Genomic DNA, 22,871 nt, shown 5'->3' on the forward strand with positions numbered 1-22,871 from the left:
GTTTCTGCTGCCACCACATAGGGTGTGTTGCTCCACTCCCCGCGCCCTGCAGGCCCGGCTCCTTGTGTTCCCTTAGGGCTTCCCTGATAGCTCCGTTGGTAAAGAACCTGCCTTCACTGCACCCTGGTTGGATTCCTGGTTTGCAAAGATCCACTGGAGAAGGGATAGTATACCCACATCGGTTTTCTTGAACTTCCTTTGTGGCTCATTTGGTAAAGGATCTGCCTGCAATGTGGGAGACCTGGGTTCAATCGCTGGGTTGGGAAGATCCCCTGGAGAAGGGGAAGGCCACCCACTCCAGTATTCTGGCCTGGAGAATTTCATGGGGTCACAGAGAGTCGGACATAACCGAGTGACTTTAACTTTGACTTTCCACACTGTTCTCTGTAGTGGTTGTACCAGTTTGCATTCTCACCAACAGTGTAAGATTCCCTTTCTCCACACCCTCTCCAGCATTTATTGTTTTTAGACTTTTTGAAGATGGCCATTCTGACTGTGGCTCAGATCATGAACTCTTTTTTGCCAAATTCACACTTAAATTGAAGAAAAGTGGGGAAAACCACTAGACCATTCAGGTATGACCTGAATCAAAGCCCTTATGATTATACAATGGAAGTGAGAAATAGTTTTAAAAGCATCTGAATGCAGAGTTCCAAAGAATAGCAAGGAGAGATAAGAAAGCCTTCTTCAGCGATCAGTGCAAAGAAATAGAGGAAAACAACAGAATGGGAAAGACTAGAGATCTCTTCAAGAAAATTAGAGATACCAAGGGAACATTTCATGCAAAGATGGGCTCGATAAAGGACAGAAATGGTATGGACCTAACAGAAGCAGAAGATATTAAGAAGAGGTGGCAAGAATACACAGAAGAACTGAACAAAAAAGATCTTTACGGCCCAGATAATCACGATGGTGTGATCACTGACCTAGAGCCAGACATCCTGGAATGTGCAGTCAAGTGGGCCTTAGGAAACATCACTACGAACAAAGCTAGTGGAGGTGATGGAATTCCAATTGAGCTATTTCAAATCCTAAAAGATGATGCTGTGAAAGTGCTGCACTCAATATGCCAGCAAATTTGGAAAACTCAGCAGTGGCCACAGGACTGGAAAAGGTCAGTTTTCATTCCAATCCCAAAGAAAGGCAATGCCAAAAAATGCTCAAATGACTGCACAATTGCACTCATCTCACACGCTAGTCAAGTAATGCTCAAAATTCTCCAAGCCAGGCTTCAGCAATATGTGAACCGTGAACTTCCAGATGTTCAAGCTGGTTTTAGAAAAGGCAGAGGAACCAGAAATCAAATTGCCAACATCCGCTGGATCATTGAGAAAGCAAGAAAGTTCCGGAAAGACATCTATTTCTGCTTTATTGACTATGCTAAAGCCTTTGACTGTGTGGATCACAATAAACTGTGGAAAATTCTGAAAGAGTTTGGTCTGGTATGGGAATACCAGACCACCTGACCTGCCTCTTGAGAAACCTGTATGTAGGTCAGGAAGCAACAGTTAGAACTGGACATGGAACAACAAAATGGTTCCAAATAGGAAAAGGAGTACGTCAAGGCTCTATATTGTCACCCTGCTTATTTAACTTATATACAGAGGACATCATGAGAAATGCTGGGCTGGAAGAAGCACAAGCTGAAATCAAGATTGCCCAGAGAAATATCAATAACCTCAGATATGTAGATGACATCACCCTTATGGCAGAAAGTGAAGAAGAGCTAAGGAGCCTCTTGATGAAAGTGAAAGAGGAGACTGAAGAAGTTGGCTTAAAGTTCGTCATTTAGAAAACTAAGATCATGGCATCCGGTCCCATCACTTGACGGCAAATAGGTAGGGAAACAGTGGAAACAGTGGCAAACTTTATTTTTTCGGGCTCCAAAATCACTGCAGATGGTGACTGCAGCCATGAAATTAAAAGACGCTTACTCCTTGAAAGGAAAGTTATGACCAACCTAGACAGCATATTAAAAAGCAGAGACATTACTTGGTCAACAAAGGTCCATCTAGTCAAGGCTATGGTTTTCCCAGTAGTCATGTATGGTTGTGAGAGTTGGACTCCAAAGAAAGCTGAGCACCGAAGAATTGATGGTTTTGAACTGTCATGTTGGAGAAGACTCTTGAGAGTCCCTTGGACTGCAAGGAGATCCATCCCGTCCATCCTAAAGGAGATCAGTCCTGGGTATTCTTTGGAAGGGCTGATGCTGAAGCTGAAACTCCAATACTTTGGCCACCTGATGTAAAGAGCTAACTCATTGGAAAAGACCCTGATGCTGGGAAAGATGGAGGGCAGGAGGAGAAGGGGACGACAGAGGATGAGATGGTTGGATGGATCACCGACTCAATGAACATGGGTTTGGGTAGTCTCCGGGAGTTGGTGATGGACAGGGAGGCTTGTCATGCTACGGTTCATGGGGTTGCAAAGAGTTGGACATGACTGAGTGACTGAACTGAACTGATTCTGACTGGCATGAGATGATACTTCATTGTAGTTTTGATTTGCATTTCTCTAATAATGAGTAAAGTTGAGCATCATTTCATGTGTTTATTAGCCATCTGAAAATCTCTTTTGGAGAAATGTCTGTGCAGTTCTTTTGCCCACCTTTTTATTGGGTTGTTTGTTTTTCTGATATTGAGCTGCATGAGCTGCTTGTATATTTGGGGGATTATTAATTCTCCTGGTTGCTCAGATGGTAGTGTCTGCTTACAATGTGGGAGACTTGGGTTCAATCCCTGGGTTGGGAAGATCTCCTGGAGAAGGAAATGGGAACCAATTGCAGTATTTTTGCCTGGAAAATCCCATGGATGGTGAACCTTGTTGGCTACAGTCCATGGGGTCCCAAAGAATCAGACAGGACTGAGTGACTTCACTTTCATTTTTACTTTCTTTGTCAGTTGTGTTTGCTGTTATTTTCTCATTCTGAAGGTTGTCTTTTCACCTTGCTTAGAGTTTCCTTCCTTGTGCAAAAGCTTTTAAGTTTAATTAGGTTCTGTTTGTTTATTTTTGTTTTTATTTTATTACTCTTCGGGGTGGGTCATAGAGGAATTTGCTGTGATTTATTTCAGGGAGTGTTCTGCCTATGTTTTCCCCTAAGAGTTTTATAGTTTCTGGTCTTACATTTAGGTCTTTAATCCATTTTGAGTTTATTTTTGTATAAGGTGTTTGAAAGTGTTCTAGTTTCATTCTTTTACAGGTAGTTGACCAGTTTTCCCAGCACCACCTGTTGAAGAGACTATCTTTTCTCCATTGTATATTTTTGCCTCCTTTGTCAAAGATAAGGTGTCCATAGGTGTGTGGATTTATCTCTGGAGTTTCTATTTTGTTCCATTGATCTAGATTTCTGTCTTTGTGCCAGTACCATACTTTCTTGATTACTGTAGCTTTGTAGTATAGTCTAAAGTCAGGAAGGTTGATTCCTCCAGTTCATTCTTCTTCTCAAGATTGCTTTGGCTATTTGAAGTCTTTTGTGTTTGCATACAATTGTGAAATTACTTGTTCTAGTTCTGTGAAAAATACTGTTGGTAGTTTGATAGGGATTGTGTTGAATCTATAGATTGCTTTGGGTAATATAATCATTTTCACTATACTGATTCTTCCAATCCAAGAACATGGTATATTTCTCCATCTATTTGTGTCATCTTTGATTTCTTTCACCAGTGTTTTATAGTTTTCTATATACAAGTCTTTTGTTTCTTTAGGTGAATTTATTCCTAAATATTTTATTCTTTTTGTTGCAATGGTGAATGGGATTGTTTCCTTAATTTCTCTTTCTGATTTTTCATTGTTAGTGTATAGGGATGCAATGGATTTCTGTGTATTAATTTTATATCCTGCAATTTTACTGTGTTCATTGATTAGCTCTAGTAATTTTCTGGTGGCATCTTTAGGGTTTTCTATGTAGAGAATTATGTCATCTGCAAACTGAGAGTTTTACTTCTTCTTTTGCAGTCTGGGTTCTTTTTATTTCTTCTCTGACTGCTGTGGCTAATCAAAAAACCTCCAACAAAAAGCCCAGGACTAGATGGTTTCACAGGTGAACTCTACCAAAAATTTAGGGAAGAGTAACACCTATCCTACTCAAAGTCTTCCAAAAAATTGCAGAAGAAGGAAAATGCCCAAACTCATTCTGTGAGGCCAGCAATACCCTGATACCAAAACCAGACAAAGATGCCACAAAATAAAGAAAACTACAAGCCAGTATCACTGATGAATGTTGATACAAAAATCCTCAATGAAATTCTGGCAAATAGAATCCAACAATGTATTAAAAAGATCATACATTATATCCAAGTGGGCTTTATTCCAGGGATGCAAGGATTCTTCAGTATTTGCAAATCAGTCAATGTGATATATTGTGTTAACAAATTGAAAGATAAAAACCATATGATTACTGAATAGATGCAGAGAAAGCCTTTGGCAAAATTCAACACCCATTTATGATAAAAACTCTCCAGAAAGTAGGCATAGAAGGAACATACCTCAACATAATAAAAGCCATATCCGACAGACTCAAAAGAAACATCCTCAATGGAGAAAAATTTAAAGCATTTCCTCTAAAATTAGAAACAAGACAAGGGTGCCCACTCTCACCACTACTATTCAGTATAGCTTTCATAGTTTAAAACTCTTGTTTTCATGTACATATGCCTAATAACATACATTGATTGTTTTGTTTTTTTTTTAGTATGCGTTTATTTGGCTGCACCCAAGTCTCAGTTGCGACACGCAGGATCTTTAGTTGTGGCATGCGAACTCTCAGTTGCTGCACTGTGGGTTCTAGTTCTCTGACCAGGGATTGACCCCATTCCCTCTGTATTGGGAGGACAGAATCTTAGCCAGTGGACCACCAGGAAAGTCCCTACATTGATTGGGTTCTGAAGTTAAAATAGCATTTCATGGATAAACCCATTTGGTCATGATGTATTAGATTTTCTAATATACTGAGGTTTTTGTGTCTTTGTTTATGGAAGATATTGGCTTTAATTTCTTTTTCATGTGTTGGTATTAGGACTGTACTGACCTTATAAAATGAATTGGGAAATTTTTCATCAGTATGTATTCTCTGGAAGAGTTTGTAGAAGACTGCTGTTATTTCTTTCTTAAACGTTTTGTAAGAATTAACCAAGAAAGCTAGCTAGGCCTGGAGTTTTGTCAAAAGGCTTTTAAGTTTTGGATTAAATTCTTTAATAATTATAGGATTATTTAGATTTCCTGTTTCTTTTTGTTTCTGTTTTGGTAAGTTGTGTTTTTCAAGGAATTTGTACATTTTCTCTGAATTGTCAAATATGTTGATACAAAGTTGTTTGTTAATACTCATTTTGGAATGTCTTTAAGATTTTTATTGAGGTCATCTTTTTATTTCTAATTTTAGTACAGTCCTCTTTTTGTGTCTTATTTTTTTGTTGATAAGTTTTGCTTGCAGTTTATCAATCTTTTTAAAGAACCAACTTTTTTGCTTTCTTTTTAATTTTTTATTTTATATTGGAGTATAGTTAATTAACAGTGTTAATTCAGGTATATAACAAATTGATTCATTTATACATGTACAAGTATCTGTTCTTTTTCAAATTCTTTTCCCATCGAGGTTTTTATGTAATATTGAGCAGAGTTCCTTATGCTGTACAGTAGGTCCTTGTTGGTTATCTTTTTTATTTTTTGGTCACACTGTGTGATCTTTGTACCCTCCATGTGGGATCTTTGTACCAGGGAGGGATTGAACCTGTGCCCCCTGTAGTGGAAGTGTGGAGTCTTAACTACTGGACCACCAAGGAAGCCCCTATCCATTAAAAAAATTTTTTATTTACTTACTTGACTGCACTGGGTCTTAGTTGTGGCGTGTGGAATCTTTTTTTTCAAGTTTTAATTTTATATTGGAACATAGCAAGTTAACAGTGTTGTGGTAGTTTCAGGTGGACAGCAAAGGAACTCAGCCATACGCACACATATATCCATCCTCCTGTGGCATCTTTGATCTTTGTTACAGCATGCAGGATCTTTTAGTGTGGCATGTGGACAGTTCCCTGACCAGGGATCGAACCAGGGCCTCCTGCATGGAGAATGCGAAGTCTTAGTCACTGAACTACCAGGGAAGTCCCCATCCATTTAAAATATAGCAATGTGTACATGTCAGTCCCAAACTCCCTAACTATACCTCCCCTCCACCTTTCCCCACTGGTAACGGTAAGTTCATGTTCTTTTGTATCATTTTGGTTTTGTTTTGTTTTAATTGCACACACAAGCAATATCATAAGATGTTTGTCCTTTGTCTGGTTTGCTTCACTCAGTATGAGACTCTCTAGTTCCATCCTTATTGCTGCAAATGGCATTATTTCATTCTTTGTGATGGGTGAGTAATATTCCATTGTATGTATGTTCCACATCTTCCTTATTCATTCGTCTGTTGGTGGACATTTAGGTTGCTTCCATGTCTTGGCTTTTGTAAACAGTGCTGCAGTGGCAATTGGGGTGCATGAATCCTTTTGGACCGTGTTTTTCTGTGTATGTATGCCCAAGAGTGGGATCGCATTGGGAGGCAGATTCTTAACTACTAAGAGAAGTCCAATTTTGTCTTCTTTTATTTTTCTTTCACATGTTGCTCTATAGATTAACAATATACAGTCTTTGAAATTACTATAGTCTATCTTAAATTAGTACTTTTATCACGTCAAACAATGTAAGAACTTTACAACAATTTTATTCCATATATCTGTTTCTGCCTTTCGTGATGATACTGTATTTTACTTCTTTATTTGTTTTAAACTCCATGATACTTGTTTTTTTTCTTTTTCGTTGAGGATTTATCTCTTTATTTATTTATTTTTGGTTGTGCTGGGTCTTTGTTGCTGCGCGGGCTTTTCTCTAGTTGTGAGTGGGGACTGCTCTCTAGTTACGGTGGGTTTCTCATTGTGGCTTGTTGCAGAGCATGGACTAGGGTCCTCAGGCTTCGGTAGTTGCAGCACGTGGGCTCAGTAGTTACGCTCCCGGGCTCTAGAGCACAGGCTCAGTAGTTGTGGTGCATGGGTTTAGTTACTCCGAGATATGTGGGATCGTCCTGGACCTGGGATGGAACCTGTATCTCCTGCATTGGCAGTTGGATTCTCTACCACTGAGTCACCAGGAAGCTTCTGAACACCAGTGGGTTTTCACTTTTTATCTCTTTAGGATTGTAGAGTTACTTGAATCTGAGATTTGATATTTTCTCAGTTAAAAAAATCCTTGTCAATATTTTAAAAATATCATTTCTGTCCTCCTTTTCTCCTGGTGTTCCAGTTATATGTATGTTAGATTTTTTTCGCCATGTCCTGTATACGTTTTTCTCTACATTCTTTTCTTTCTTCCTTCATGCATCAGTTTCTGGTGTTCTGTAGTCTAGTTCACTAGTTCTTTGTTTTGCTGTGTCTAGTTTATTTAATTTTTCATGCCAGTTTAACACTATGGATTCGATTTCTGGTGAAATTCTCCGTCTTTTCCTTTATTTTCTTGAATGTATTAATCATAAGTATTTAAAAATCCCTTTCCTGTATCTGGCTCACCCATAGCTCGTTCTTGTTTTTAGTGTCACCTGTGACCGTCCTCCACCCCCTGGTGTTTTGGCCTTTTGGTTCTGTTTTTACTATGCCGTAATTTTGGATTGGATAGTGGACAATGTGGGTGAAAAATTCTAGAGGCTTTGGTGTTATCTTCCTCCAGAGATGATTATGTTTTCTTCAAGCAGGCAGATAATTTTAGAGGGTGAATAAAATTCAGCCTGCTGCTGCTGCTAAGTCGCTTCAGTCATGTCCGACTCTGCGCGACCCCATAGACGGCAGCCCACCAGGCTCCGCTGTCCCTGGGATTCTCCAGGCAAGAACACTGGAGTGGCTTGCCATTTCCTTCTCCAGTGCATGAAAGTGAAACGTGAAAGTGATTTGTTTTATGCTATATTAAGACTTCTTTGTTTCAGCTTTCTGCTTATTTCTAGATGGTGGCCTGTATTTCTAGTGGGTGACTCCTGGGGTTTCATCACTTACTTAGTTTAGCAAGAATGCTGCTTTCAGCTCGGATTCTCCTTATGCGCTTCCCTTCTCTGAAGGATGACAGCTTCTTAAATCATGTCTGTAGAGGTTGTTAGCCAGTGCCTTCAGACTGTGTATATATTTTATTCTGCTTTAATGTAATTTTATAGTTTTATATTATTCCACAGTTGTTTTTGGCACGAAGGTTTCATCTGATAAAAAATACATTGTTGTGGCCAGAATCAGAAGTCCTGGGTGTGTGACAGAGCTGTTAAGTGGCTTTTTTCATACACCAAAGCAGCTTTGGTGATTCAGCTATTACAGAACCCACCCATATTTTTATTGACATCATCCACTTTACAGTACATTTACAGTGCAGATTTACTTTCAATTTATTGCTTGCCTCGTTAAATCTGCTCCTTAGCAAATACCTTGTTTTTTAGCCATATCCCACCTTTTTCATAAAAGGAAAAATTAAATTTCCTTCTGTATTCTAGTCTGATTTTTATAGAGCAGTTTCCTTTAAAATTTTTTTTAATTTCAGTTTTTTAAAATTCTGAGTCAGTGGTATTCCAGTATTTTATTTTATTTAAATGTTTACCAAGTGAGTGCTGGTTCACCCAATTTATTCACCTCTGGAGTGGAAGTATAGGGAGATATAAAGCCTGCTTATAAGAGACAAGGTCTATGGAGAAGCCCTGAAGTTGCTTTCCCCAAATAACAAATTTGATTCAAGAGGGAAAAAAAATGATGGAAAACATCTCATCACACAAAATTCGGTGATGGTGTCTCTGATAGTCACTGGCCAGCAGTGGAAAAGGAGAAACCCAACAGCTGCTACGATTTATTGAAGGCTGCCAGCACAGCCCAGAGCATCTCCGTGGCACTGTGCTTTGTCCCCTCTACCTCAGGGTCCAGTTCTACTAGGTCCTTGGCTCGATTCATTGCCATATCATACTTGTCATCTGTCAGAGAGGAGCAGACATTCTCTAGCACGTCGGAGGAGTGGGCTAGCACCAGCAGTGCTAGTGTTCGCTTGTCCATACGCTGAGGGTCATTTACCCACCGCTCTAGGACACTATCTTGAAGTTTTTTCACTAGTCGTTGCTTCTCTGTTGTATTGGTCACTGGGTGAGTAGTCATGTCAAATAGGAGGAATTTCTGCTTCTCAGTGGTTAGAATACCCTTCTCTACTAGGTTCTTTGCAATTCTCTCTCTCATATTTCTCAGCTGGTACTGTAATTTGAAAGGGTTCCAGGTCTCACCTGCCAGTGTGGATATAAGAGACGCAAATTTGATCCCTGGGTTGGGAAGATCCCCTGGAGGAGGGTGTGGTAACCCACTCTAGCATTCTCTCCTGGAGAATCCGGTGAGTAGCTCTATCCGTGTTTGGACAGTTTCTGTGGGTTCAGTTGCTTTGATGTGTTTGAGAGTTTCATCCACTAAAACATCACCCATTGGGCTATCTGACTTTAGCAGTACCTTTCTGTCTAGTAGTTGCTTCTTACGCATGGTTGGGGGTTCTAGATAGATTCGACCTCACATGGCCGGCTCTATCAGGATGCCGCCTTGCGGGCCAGATGATATGCAGTCGTTCCAGAAAGATGTGTAACCTTCTTTATCTTTTAGTCCCAGGAGCAATACTTCTTCCATAAGGGTGAGGCGGATATCCTTAGAGTCTCCAGTGTCCTCATTGTCTTGATTTCGGTTTTGATTCATGTTTTCCTCACTTTCTACCTTCTTTTCAGAATTCTTCCCTACCTCAGTGCGATGGGCCCCGTGAGTTAAGGTGGTCATTCTCACCTGTTTCTGACGTTACTCCTGGGTTACAGCCAAATGCAGGTTGCAGCTTGTGCTCTATTTTATGGGGACATTTGTCCCCACCCCCACCCCCTACCCCCTACCCCCATCCTGTTAGGTGAAAAACTTCTCATCCACGCAGAGAGAACAAACTTCTCCAGTATTTTAAAAGTAAAATAAAAGGTTAGTTCTAAAACAGAGTAAGAAGTAATTGAATTATCTGTTCTTTCTTGAATTGTCTGTGCAGTATATTGGAATGTATTAAATTTTTCTTATAGACCCACATTCCCTATTAAATTCAGCCTTAAAACCAGAAATCAGAGGAGAAATGGGTGTGATGTGATTTAGGAGGATGTAGTTAATTGGGATGGTCTTACCCCACAGTCATTACTTTGATTCTTGTAAGATGACCGTTCTAAATGGGAGTTATGGTTAACTCCAATGCTTTTTCCATTAAAAAAATATTTTCTGTATCCTGTGATAACTTTTCTTCTCAGTGCTTTTAATTTGTTTTTTATTTGTCTTCATTGTATTTTTATTGGGGTTAATAAATGTTTTTCAATGTGTATTTTAAAGCAGTATTTCTCAAAATGTGGTCTGAAAACCAGTGCTAGTTGAGAACTGTTACTGGTTTGAAACAAATAATTCATGGAAACTGAGACTAAAACTTTAAAAATTTGACATTCGTAACATTGTAAAAATTGAAACATTTGACAGTATGGCTATATTCTTATTTTATAAAAATGTGAGTCTACAGTGGATTTGCCACAGAGAGTTTGAGAAGCACTGTTTTAAAGGATAATTTGATTACTCATCACCTGTCTATATATAATTTTATAAATTTTTAGCTGCTTCCATTGTAAATTTTCTTTTTTTGGTCTTTTATGAATTTTGGTTACATTTTGTAGGTTTAATTTTGTAATGAAGGTTTTTAGTTATTAGGTTACTTTTTAGCTAATAACATACTTTATTATTTCTAGTATAATAGGAATAGTTTTAACTTGTGTCTTTCAAACTTTTTTCTCCTGAATTAGTTTACAGTTGACAGTGTTACTAACAACTCGATAGGTTATGAATATGAAACTGAATCAAAACTTCCTCGGGTGTCAGAAATCCTCTTCTTGGTCTGCATCTACTGGGTCTTTGTTTAAGTGCTGATGAATTGAGGAGGGAGAGGTGGGATTACAGAAACCAGGAACTGGCTAGATTGGTCTGCATGAGAAAGGATCCCAGAGGGAAGGGAAGAACAAAGATGAGATTTAAGAGTGGTGAGAGAGAGGAGCTTTGGAGTTTATGGAGAAAAGAGGTAAATGCAGTGAGAAGAAAGACTTTGGGAAAAGATATGAATACAAAGGTTTTAGAAAGTTTTGTTGTGTATTGTGCTACATGATTCCCCTTTTGCTGCTTTCTCAAATGACCGTCAGTAAAGAGCTTTATCACTTTATCACTTCTGATGTACTCTAGAGTTTTATATTTCTTTTGCATCTATCACTGTGTTGGGATGTACCTCAGGATAGTCCACTTTAGTTTGTTACACAAATGTAAGTTGTGTATGTTTGAATTCTACCTTTTGTTTTTTAGAAGTCATTATCAGTTTTTTTCTATATTATTAAAAATTCTTTGTAGTCATTTTTAACTTGTTGTCCACTCCACCCCAGCCCCCAGGCTCACATAAAAGGGACTGAACCTAGTGTTTGGGAGATGTTCTAACTGACCTTCATGCCAAGGCAGCAACAAAAGCCTCTTGAAAGATGAGGGGTAGGTGGGTGGCATGCATGCATGCATGAAGTCCATTCTGTCCATTCGACAGGTGGTATTTTTAATGACTCAGTTACAGTCCAGTATATGGGTGTACCACTTCACTTAACCATTCTTTTTTCATATCGCCTGTGCACACAAAAAGTGGTACCTGCCTTTTCAGTAAGAATGAATGAAAAAAAAAAAGAATGAATGTTGCTTACTGCCAACCCACAAGCCACTGTAGCTGCTGCACCCTCCTCACCCCAAGGGTGTGCCCTGAGGAGAATTCAGTTAAGAGAAAAAAGGATACTGGCCCTCGATAGTAAAGATGCATAGCTAATAACTCCAGTGAACCCACAACTCTTGCATCTTCCTTTACATAGAAAAGCAGTAAAGTCATTAACTTGAGATGTCATTTTTTGTAGTTAGCAGTAATCTTTTGATGTTCAACTACATATCTGTTTTTTCAGCAAAAACTTTTGTGTATCCTGGGTTCTCCTTTACCTCTATGGTGTAGCTCCTCAGAACCATCTGAGAGGCTGTCTTCAAGGCTGTAGTCCTCAGTAAGGATAATAAACGTAACTTGCAACTTTCAGGTTGTGTGCTTTTCTTCAGTTGATATTTGGGTGTTTTCCATGTTTTTGCATAAGTAATTGGTGTTGAGATAAATACCTTGTTTAGTCTTTACATGTGTTGTTGTTCAGTTGCTCAGTTGTGTCCAACTCTTTGTGACCCCAGGGACTGCAGCATGCCAGGCTTCCCTGTCCTTCACCATCTCCCAGAGTTTGCTCAGTAATTACATACGGAGTTATTTCCTTAAGAATTGAAAGTTGAAAGTTATGAGCACTTATCAAGTTCTTCATATATATTCATAAGTGAAAAAGCAGTTGTTTGAAGTTACTAATTTTCACAGAATAAATATTGCCAGAGTGCAGCTTGCAGGTCATAAAGCCTTTTTAAACCAAGAAGATTGTCTTGATGTTAATTTTCTCTAATCCCTTGTTTTCATTTGGTAGCAGACCAAAAAGTTTCAGAGAGATGAGGCCCTCATTTTGGTATTGTGTGATAGTCTACCTCAAGATTCGCGAGAATTCTCCAAGCCAGTCTTCAACAGTATTGTGAACCAACAACTTCCAGATGTTCAGGCTGGATTTGGAAAAGGCAGAGGAACCAGAGATCAAATTGCCAACATCCGTTGTATCATAAAAAAGCAAGAGAGTTCTAGAAAAACATCTACTTCTGCTTTATTGACTACACCAAAGCCTTTGACTGTATGGATAACAACAAACTGGAAAATTCTTAAAGAGATGGGAATACCAGACTATTTTACCTGCCTCCTGAGAAATTTGTATGCAGGTCAAGAAGCAACAGTTTGAACTGGACATGGAACAACGGACTGGTTCCAAATGGGGGAAGGAGTACGTCAGGACTAAATATTGTCACCCTGCTTGTTTAACTTCTATTCAGAGTACATCATGTGAAATGCTGGGCTGGGTGAAGCACAAGCTGGAATCAAGATTGCTGGGAGAAATATCAGTAACCTCAAATATGCAGATGACACACCCTTATAGCAGAAAGCAAAGAAGGACTAAAGAGCCTCTTGATGAAAGTAAAAGGAGAGTGAAAAAGTTGGCTTAAAACTCAACATTCAAAAAATGAAGATCGTGGCATCTGGCCCCATCACTTCATCATGGCAAATAGTTGGGGAAACAATAGAAACAGTGACAGGCTTTATTTTCTTGGGCTCTAAAATCACCACAAATGGTGACTGCAGCCATGAAATTAAAAGACGCTTTCTCCTTGGAAGAAAAGCTACGACCAACCTAGACAGCATAATAAAAAGCAGAGACATTACTTTGCCAACAAAGGTCCATCTAGTCAAAGCTATAGTTTTTCCAGTGGTCATGTATGGATGTTAGAGTTGGACCATGAAGAAAGCTGAGCGCTGAAGAATTAATGCTTTCGAATGGTGGTGTTGAAGAAGACTCTTGAGAGTCCCTTGGACTGTAAGAAGATCAAACCCCAGTCAGACCTGAAGAAAGTCAGTCTTGAATATTCATTGGAAGGACTGATGCTGAAGCTGAAACTCCAATACTTTGGCCTCCTGATGCAAAGAACTGACTAATTGGAAAAGACCTTGATGCTGGGAAAGATTGAAGGCAGGAGGAGAAGGGGATGACAGAGGATAAGATGGTTGGATGGCATCACCGACTTGATGGACATGAGTTTCAGCAAGCTCCGGGAGTTGGTGATGGACAGGGAAGCCTGGCCTGTCCATGGAAGTCCATGGGGTCACAAAGAGTTGTGCAAGACTGAGTAACTGAGCTGAATAATCAGGAAGCTTTTCCTTTTATCTGGTTATATATGTGCTCCTTTCTTGTCAAACAGAGGTACTTCATCCTCTCCACCCTTTTTAATATGATTCAGAGTGGATGTTTTTATTGGTTTGCTCCTTGTCTTTCTCTTTTCTAAACTCAGTAATATAATAATAATAATAATGATAAATTATATTTATATAATATTTCATGGGTTATAAGGCACTTTGATAGATATTATTTCACTTAATCTGCATGGCATCACTGGTGGGAAGATACCTGTATTTTACAAAAGAAAAAAATTAAGAATCTGTTGCCAAGGTAACCCAGTTAAATTGTAGGTCTGAGACATAAGCCCTGGACGTCTGATGTATATTATCTGGGCAGTATAGAGTAATAATTAAGACAGTTGTAGAACTGAAGTGCTTGGCCTCAGAATGTGGCTTTGTCATTATTAGCTCTTGGGAAAGTTTCTTAATCTTTCTGTCTCACTTTCTTCCTCTGTACAGTGGGGAAAAGAGCAATCCCTACCTCATAAGGCTGTCATGAGGAATCAGTGAAGTAATGTGTATAAAGTGTGTAGAAGAATGCCTGGCCTACTAGGAGTATTCAGTGAATGTTGGGTGTTGCTACTGTGTTCTTACCACATCTGGCACTCTCACCACTGTTCCATCACAGCCTTCTTTGATTCCAGGACCAGACAGCCGGCAGGTGGTTTTTCTTTCACTGTTGACTTTTTGGGTTGTGTTCTGGGAGCAGTGGCTTTGGTATTCAGGTGATGTTCTTGGTTTATTTGCAGAAGAGCATGACAGTGAAGAAAATGAGAAAAGGCGAAAAAAGAAAAAGGGTACCAAGAGGAAAAGAGATGGCAGGGATCAAGAAGAAAGGACTTTGTCTTGTGACCTGAAGCTGGATGACATGCTTGACCGCACCTTAGAGGACGGCGCCAAGCAGCACAACCTGACCGCAGTCAACGTGCGAAACATCCTCCATGTGAGTGCGGCTGGGGCAGTTGTGTAATGGGAGTGCAGCTCTTTCACAGGAAGCAAAGGGAACTTTGCAGTCTTGGTATGTGAATTACTAATTTTATGAGTTCCTGGTGGTAAAATATTCTACATTTCAAGGTGGCTTTCTCTTTGCATTTGGCACAAGTTTGAAATGTGAACACACGTGGAAGAACTTAATTGGGAGGATAAAATGTTCCTCAGCTTCCTTCCACTGATTTGATTATTTCTTGTTTAGCAGATTTGAAGATAATGGGAGATGATAATGTTCAAGGTGGATTTATTCTTGTGGGTGGATATGTCTGAAAAGATGCCCAGTTAACAGTTTACAGTACTGTGCACATAAGCAAATTATCTTCTTTGCTATGTGCAAGTACAACTGTTTATAAGACTGCTGTTGTTTATTACTGTTTCTCTTAAGCAGATAGTTAACTGGAGAATTTTTTTTTTTATGTGCACCATTCCTGTTAGTATCAGCTAATGAGGTTGATCCATTTGCTTACTACATTGTTGGAAGCTGTGTGCTTCTCTCCAAAACTTGCTTCTTTGCTTTCAGTTGCCTTGCTTTACCCTAATCTGAAGCCATTTGAGTAGCTAGCTCTCACTTATCCTCTACATATATCTAGCAGAGTTACATAGAGATGAGTATTATCTAGATAATACATCTTTGTTTCATAAAGTGAAATTTCCTCTTTCCCCAGGAAGTAATCACAAATGAACATGTGGTAGCTATGATGAAAGCAGCCATCAGTGAGACGGAAGATATGCCAATGTTTGTGAGTAGTTCTTGTTCTTCTAGTGTCATGAGGCAGAGCTGTCTGTAAACTGGCGAAGTATAGGAAGGAGGTCATTTGGAAGTTTGTAAATAATGTAACAGTTAGGGACAAACTCAGTCACTCCTTGATTTTCATTGACTATTTTCTTCTCATTTTCCTTCTTAGGAGCCCAAAATGACACGCTCTAAACTGAAGGAAGTGGTGGAAAAAGGAGTGGTGAGTGTTCTGTTTTTTCTTTGTTGTATATTTAGCTTTGTTAATATTATCTAATTCCAGGTTATTTGTAGGGCAAAAAACTGTAGGAAAGATTTATTATGATCTAGGTTTTCCTCTTAAAGAAATAGTTGTAAAGGCAAATAGACATGTGGAGATGGAATATATGAAATTATTGTCATAGTTTATTTTTATTTTGGTTGCTTTTTTGGAAGTGCTAGGTAGATAACTTTTGGAATGTTTGAAAGCAATGAAGAGGACAGTTTTTCTATTCGTGTTGTCAGATATGTGGCAAAGTGATTAAGGTAGTATATTTCAAATTGTGTTTCAGGGAACAGTTTTATCATGATCACTCTAGTATGGGTCCCTCACGAGTGTTTAATGAAAAATATGTATTTTGGGGCTCACCTCAGACTGAGGAATTGGGACCCATGGGTAGGGCCTGGGAATATGCATTGTTGAATACTAAGGTATGAGAGCCACTTGAAGACTTTTGAAGCACTCTGATATAGTACAGCAAGCTCTTTGATGCTGGGGACTATGTTTTCTTCTGCTTAACAAGCACATGTCCAGCTTGTGCTGACCTTTTGTGACAAGGCAGGAGATAGTCCTGAGGGAGTCCATTCTATCTCTGATAGTAAGGAAGATTTGCCTCCTGGACCCAAAATACATATTATAGTTTTTGTCTGTTTGTCTGATTCTGTTCCTTGCAGCCCTGTCGAGGAAATACCTGTTCCTCTTTCATATGACCTTTCCTCTAGTTGAAGAATACTAGTATATCTTCTCATAACATTCTTTTCTTGCTAAATGTCCCCCAAATTAAAAAAGAATTTTTTTTTGGCCAAGTTGCACAGCACATAGGATCTTAGTTCCCTAACCAGGGATCGAACCTGAGGCCTCTGCATTGGAAGGTGGGTTCTTAACCACTGGACCACAAAGGGAAGTCCCATGCATTGGCTTTTTTTTGACAATCACATCATATCTGTCTAATTGACTAACTCTGCATAAAGTGAAATTTCATCTTCGGGAAAGTAATTACAAATGAACATGTGGTAGCTATGATGAAAGCAGCCATCAGTGATACAGAAGTTACATGAAGTCTGCCTGACATAGAATCTAATTAACATTAATTCCATATTTGACTTGGGGAAAAAAAACCCAAGGAGATCCAAACCAGGCTCTAGATTATGTTTACCAACCATGTATATAATTGCATTGAAGGTGGACATCCCAAGACTGTAGTTTATATGGGGAGCAAGGTTTAAAGTCCGTCTCTCTTGCTTTTTAATGCTTAATAGACTGACTCCTTCCTGATGGATTTGGCAGTAGGGAAATCTGTTGGTTTAAAAACAAACATGAGACGAACTATGGACCTGAATCACATTACTTCCTTTACCCTATATTAGGCCTGGCTACACAGAGCTAGATGAATAGCTACAACATAGCAGGGCTGAGAAGATATGGAGGAACTAAGGATTCTTGTAGAGACAAAACCTAATGACCTACTGGAGTTTGTTCATGATGATTTTGTTTGGGTCACCATTAGATGGTCAAGAAATTATACACTCCAATTACATACTCTAATGGCATTTTGTCAGAAGTATAAAAGAGATTTTAAAGGATTCTTTAAAAAACTTTCACCTCTACCAACTCTATTCTTTAAAAATTAAGAAAAAGTTGAAAGAATTTTAGAGTGAATCTAGATTCCATCTAGACTTAACAGCTGTAAAATTTTGCCATATTTGCTTTATGTGTATATATACCTATTTTTTTTCCTGTACTATTTTGAAAAGTTGTGTACAAATTGATACTTCACCCCTAAATCCTTCCCTGAGAACTTTCCACAGCTGGTTTTTTGGAGGCATACTTACGGTAGCTTTATGTAATTGATTAAAAAAAATTACAATTTATGTGATTGATTATTAATTGATACAAAGGCTGCTATTGCCTATAATATCATAGATTTGTGTACTGTGGTTGTTTACAAATAGTTTTCACATTTATTATTCTATGTGAACCCAAGCTGTAATATAAAGTAGGCAAGACAGACATTTTGTTCATTTATGGGTAGTACAGATTATTATTAGGTTTAAGGCAGAAATGCTAATGGTGGGAAAAGATTTGTCTCTCCTTTTCTTCTGCCAAGTTCTGATGAGTGTTTGAGAGTGTAGATCAGTACCCCTGCATCACTGTGGTTACATGTTAGTCCCATGGCTCCTTGTGATGGTAGAGAAGTAAAAATGAAAAACGGTCCATTTTAGTTAAGAGAACTTACCTATTTATATTCTTTGTTGGTAGGTAATTCCAACATGGAATATTTCACCAATTAAGAAGGCCAATGAAATTAAGGTAAATTTGGAAGAGGTAATTCTATTCTTCTCAAGAAGGTAAATTTGGAAGAGGTAATTCTATTCTTCTTAAGAAAGACTTCATTAGTCTCAAAACCCTTTTATTTGTTAACTTTTTTTGGACCTATATATTTAGTTAAATTTCAGCTTTGGTTTTTTCCATTCTATTACTCTTAGGTTTGACTCTCATGCTAAATTAAAAATTGTTTTTTAAAATTTATTTATTTATTATTTTATTTTTGGCTGTGCTGGTTCTTTGCTGCGAGGGCTTTGCTCTAGTTGTGGAGAGTGAGGGCTACTCTCCAGTTGTGGTGCGCAGGCTTCTCATCGCAGTGGCTTCTCTCGTTGAGGAGCCCAGGTTCTAGAGCTCAGGCTCAACAGCTGTGGCGCACAGGCTGCGTTGTGCTGCAGGGTGTGGGATCTTCCTGGATCAGAGATTGAATCTGTGTCTCCTGCATTGGCAGGGGTTTCTTTACCACTGAGCCACAAGGGAAGCTCCTAGAAATTTTTTTTAACTCTTGACTCTTATTGCTTGCTTTAGCTGCTTATGCTCTTAGGATTTCTTTTTACCTGCTCTGCTTTCTTCCCTTTAATTTCCAAGTACATATGATTCATATTTTCTAATCAATTTATTTTATTTATTTCTATAATTATACTTAATGCAGCCTCCTCAGTTTGTGGATATCCACCTTGAAGATGATGATTCCTCAGATGAAGAGTACCAGCCAGATGATGAAGAAGAAGATGAGACTGCTGAAGAGGTCAGTGGCTACCTGTGTGAGTGTTAGTTGGTAATATAGAAAATTTTTGGTTCCACAAGGCAGACTGTACTTTGCTTCCTGAGTAATATCACTTGTTCTATACAGAGGGTTGAAACACAGTACTTTTTTTCAACTCTTTTCTTTACATAAATCTAAGACTGACTCCTTTTCATGTTCCCTTGATTTTTTGCGTGTCTTGTATTATGAAATATAATACACATATAATGTGTAGAAGTGTGCATAGGATAAAACAAAAACTATACAGCTTGAATAACTATAAAGCTAATCCTCATTAAACTTCCTTAAAGTCATTAAATGTAATGTTGCCAGACACCTCTTATCACAATCACTCCTCTTCCCCTACAGATAACCACTATCTTGACTTTTTGGTAGTTACTTCCTTGCTTGACCTGGGTTCGATCCCTGGGTTGGGAAGATCCCCTGAAGAAGGGAAAGACTACCCACTCCAGTATTCTGGCCTGGAGAATTCCATGGAGTATACAGCCCATGGGGTCGCAAAGAGTCGGACACGACTGAGTGACTTTCACTTAATTTCCTTGCTTATCTTTATGGTTATATCACCTAAATATACAGCTCTACACACTATGTTCAGTTTTTTATTGTTTCTGAAACTTATGTAAATGGAACCATTAGTGTATATATTCTTCTGTGTGGCCTTTTTAAAATTTGGTTCAACACAAGTCATTTGAGATTTTATGTTTGCTTGTGGCTGTAGTTTTTTCATTTTCATTATAGCTATGTAACAAGTCTGTTTTTTAATGTGTTCTTTGACTTGTTTATTAAAGGATTTTAAATCAGTGCCTTACAGTTTTGCAGAGGTTATGACACTGATGAGTATATGGTGATCAGATCCCTGTTCCTACTTCAGAAAATTAAGCTTCTATTTAAATTTTATTCTTTTACTCTGACTAATTCAGTGATTGATATTTTATGATTCATTCTATTGAGATACTTCAGACTCAGTAGAATGAGGTGGGGGCATAAATATGAAAGTGAACTGGATTTTTTTTGTAGAGTTTATTGGAAAGTGATGTGGAAAGCACCGCTTCATCTCCACGTGGGGCAAAGAAATCCCGATTGAGGCAGTCTTCTGAGATGACTGAAACAGATGAGGAGAGTGGCATATTATCAGAGGTAAATCCATACCATGCTAATAAGATAACTTAGAAATACTGTATAAGTAGATTATTTAACTGTATAAATAGATAGTTTCCCCATGGTGATTCTGAGCTGTCACCTGTTGCCAAACATGATTCAAGATCAGTAACCATGCCATTATCTTCCTTGTATTTGTGACTAGTTATAACTGAATTTCCACGTCCTTTAAGTCAGTGAAGGGTTAAGAGAAAACTGGAACTCAGTGACAGGGAGAAAGATTTTTGAGTTTTTGTTAAGGGTTCAAATATGAGTGACTGGCAGGGTTTCTATTCTTCTACCCTTCTCTTTTTTGTATGTGTTTTCTAATATTCTAAAGCCATTTTATTTCCCATCTTCAGTAACCTGAGTAGCATCCTGTTGGCTTCATTGGAAATAGGATGAAACCTATTAGATTAATGTACTTGGCAATGTCTTTGTTTTTTTCTTTTAACCTCTATCTGGCTGGGAAGAGAAAAATTGCTAGCATGTGAAAGATGTGCTTGTCTCTTCCTGCTTCTTTTTTTCCTCCCACTTTTCCTCCCCTCCCCTCTTTCATTTTCTAACATAGTTGCCTCTTTTAATTAGGCTGAGAAAGTGACCACACCTGCCGTCAGGCACATCAGTGCTGAGGTAGTGCCCATGGGGCCCCCGCCCCCACCAAAGCCCAAACAGACCAGGGATAGTACCTTCATGGAGAAGTTGCACGCAGTAGATGAGGAGCTGGCTTCCAGTCCGGTCTGCATGGATTCTTTCCAGGTGAATGTAACTCTAAATTGCTGAGAAAGCGAATGGAGTAATTTGTTGTTGCTCAAATTGGGAAGGGAGAACGGAAGATACTACATTCTGATATAATAAGTTTGTGTCATGAAATTGTAGGTCTTTGGTACTATTTGGTTTGTAGTATTTTATTGTGAGAATGGCATTTCCGAAGGAAGGAATAAAGGTATGTGACAGCATTTTTAAAAAAAATCATTTATCTGTTTGCACTGTGTGGAATCTTTAGATGCCGCGTTCGAACTCTTAGCTGTGGCATGTGGGGTCTAGTCCCTGACCAGGGATTGAACCTGGCCTCCGGCATTGGACTGTGGAGTCCTAGCCACTAGACGACCAAAGAAGTCCTGCAGAGAGAATTTTTAAATGTGGAACATAGAAACAGCCTTCAGCCAGATTCCTCAAAATTAAACTTTACCACAGTTGCTTTAACCTCTTCTCCTTCTTTCTCTTTGTACACATTTTTTTTTTCCTGAGTCACTTTGGAGTGTGCTGCAATCATGATGCTCCTTTACCCCTAAATACCTTAGTGTATATTTCCTAAAAATGAGGACATTTGATTATGACAATAAGGATGTATAATATTATATATAAAATCTATTAAAGTCCTTATTTGGATTTTACCAATTGTCCCAATAGTCTTTTGTATAAACCCAAGGAAGAACAATTTCTTTGTGGTCGAGGGTCTAGTTTAGGATTCCATGTTGTATTTAGTTGTCCTGTCTCTTACACACTTTTAATTGGGAACAGTTTCTCAATCTTTTTTTGTCTTTCATAACCTTGACATTTTTGAACCTTATGAAGCAATTATTTAACAGACTATTCCTCTATTTTGACTTTTCTAATAGTTTCTCATAGTTTTATTCAGGTGATTTACTTTTGGCACAGATATCCCGAAAGCGATGTGTCCTTTTCAGTGCAGCATTTCGGGAGGCACGTGACTTCTGTCATGTTAAAGTTGATCATATGGTTAAGGTGGTGTCTGCTTTTTTTCTCCTTGCTGTAAAAATGTTATTTTTCCATTTTAAAATCAATTAATATGTATCTTTTTTTTTTGAGGTAAAACATCTTTTCACCCACTTATTTCAGCATCCATTGCTTATTCTTGATTGAAACAATCATTACTATGGTTATTGTCAAATGATGACTTTCTAAATCCCATCATTAGCTAGTTCTATTTTTGATAAGTTTAAGCATAAATTTTATTTATAAAACTATTTTATATTGGAGTATAGCCAGGTAATAATGTTGTGATAGCTTCAGGTGACCTAGGTAGTTCTTTTTAATATTTAGGTTTTCCCCAGTAGTCTTACCAGTCAATGAAAAATATGTCTGTCTTAAAATTTAAAAACAGAATATTGAATAAAACAGCTCTGAAAGGACCATTTAATTTTTTAAATTTTTATTAAAAATTAAAAAAAATTTTTTTGGCTGAGTTGAGTGGCATGCAGGATCTTAGTTCCCCAACCAGTGGTTAAACCTGTGCCCCCTGCAGTGAAAGTCCAGAGTTTTATAATCACTGGACTGCCAGGGAGTCCCAGGGGTCACTTAATTTGATCACCCTACTTTGGAGTGAATGAGTAATTGTGTTGGGATATAATAGTTCTTATGTAATCATTTATTCATACACATACTGAATGACTGAAGGTGGGGAATAACCGTGTATGAGACAGAAAAGGTCTTTCCTCTTCTACCTTATTGTCTGTTGGAGAGAGATAAACCATAAATGCATAAATTATTTCAGAGATGGGTAAGAAATGAACTAAATAAAAGCAAGGAAATAAGGTAGTGCCTATTGTAGTGCTGTACATAGGATGATTAGAAAAGTCCTTGAGGGTGCATTTGAACTGAGATCTGAATAAGCAGGAGGCAGGCATCTAAATTTTGCCTGGAGAATCCCATGGACGGAGGAGCCTGGTAGGCTGCAGACCATGGGGTCGCGAAGAGTCGGACACGACTGAGCGACTTCACTTTCACTTTTCCCT

General features: G+C 38.5%; 1 protein-coding gene and 1 pseudogene across 1 annotated transcript in view; one reads left to right on the top strand and one right to left on the bottom strand.

Annotated features, from left to right (window-relative positions):
• The window catches only part of LOC104987394 (GON-4-like protein), an 85,331-nt gene that overhangs the window by 15,801 nt on the left and 46,659 nt on the right, over positions 1-22,871 (top strand). Inside the window, 7 exon segments of the mRNA XM_010838270.1 lie at positions 14,655-14,848; positions 15,561-15,635; positions 15,801-15,851; positions 18,147-18,197; positions 18,862-18,957; positions 19,993-20,112; positions 20,701-20,871. Coding sequence (XP_010836572.1) covers positions 14,655-14,848; positions 15,561-15,635; positions 15,801-15,851; positions 18,147-18,197; positions 18,862-18,957; positions 19,993-20,112; positions 20,701-20,871 — 758 coding nt within the window.
• LOC104987393 lies at positions 8,571-9,894 on the bottom strand (annotated as a pseudogene).

Source organism: Bison bison, unplaced genomic scaffold, assembly GCF_000754665.1.
Source record: "Bison bison bison isolate TAMUID 2011002044 unplaced genomic scaffold, Bison_UMD1.0 scf7180017864093, whole genome shotgun sequence".
Classification (NCBI taxonomy): domain Eukaryota; kingdom Metazoa; phylum Chordata; class Mammalia; order Artiodactyla; family Bovidae; genus Bison; species Bison bison.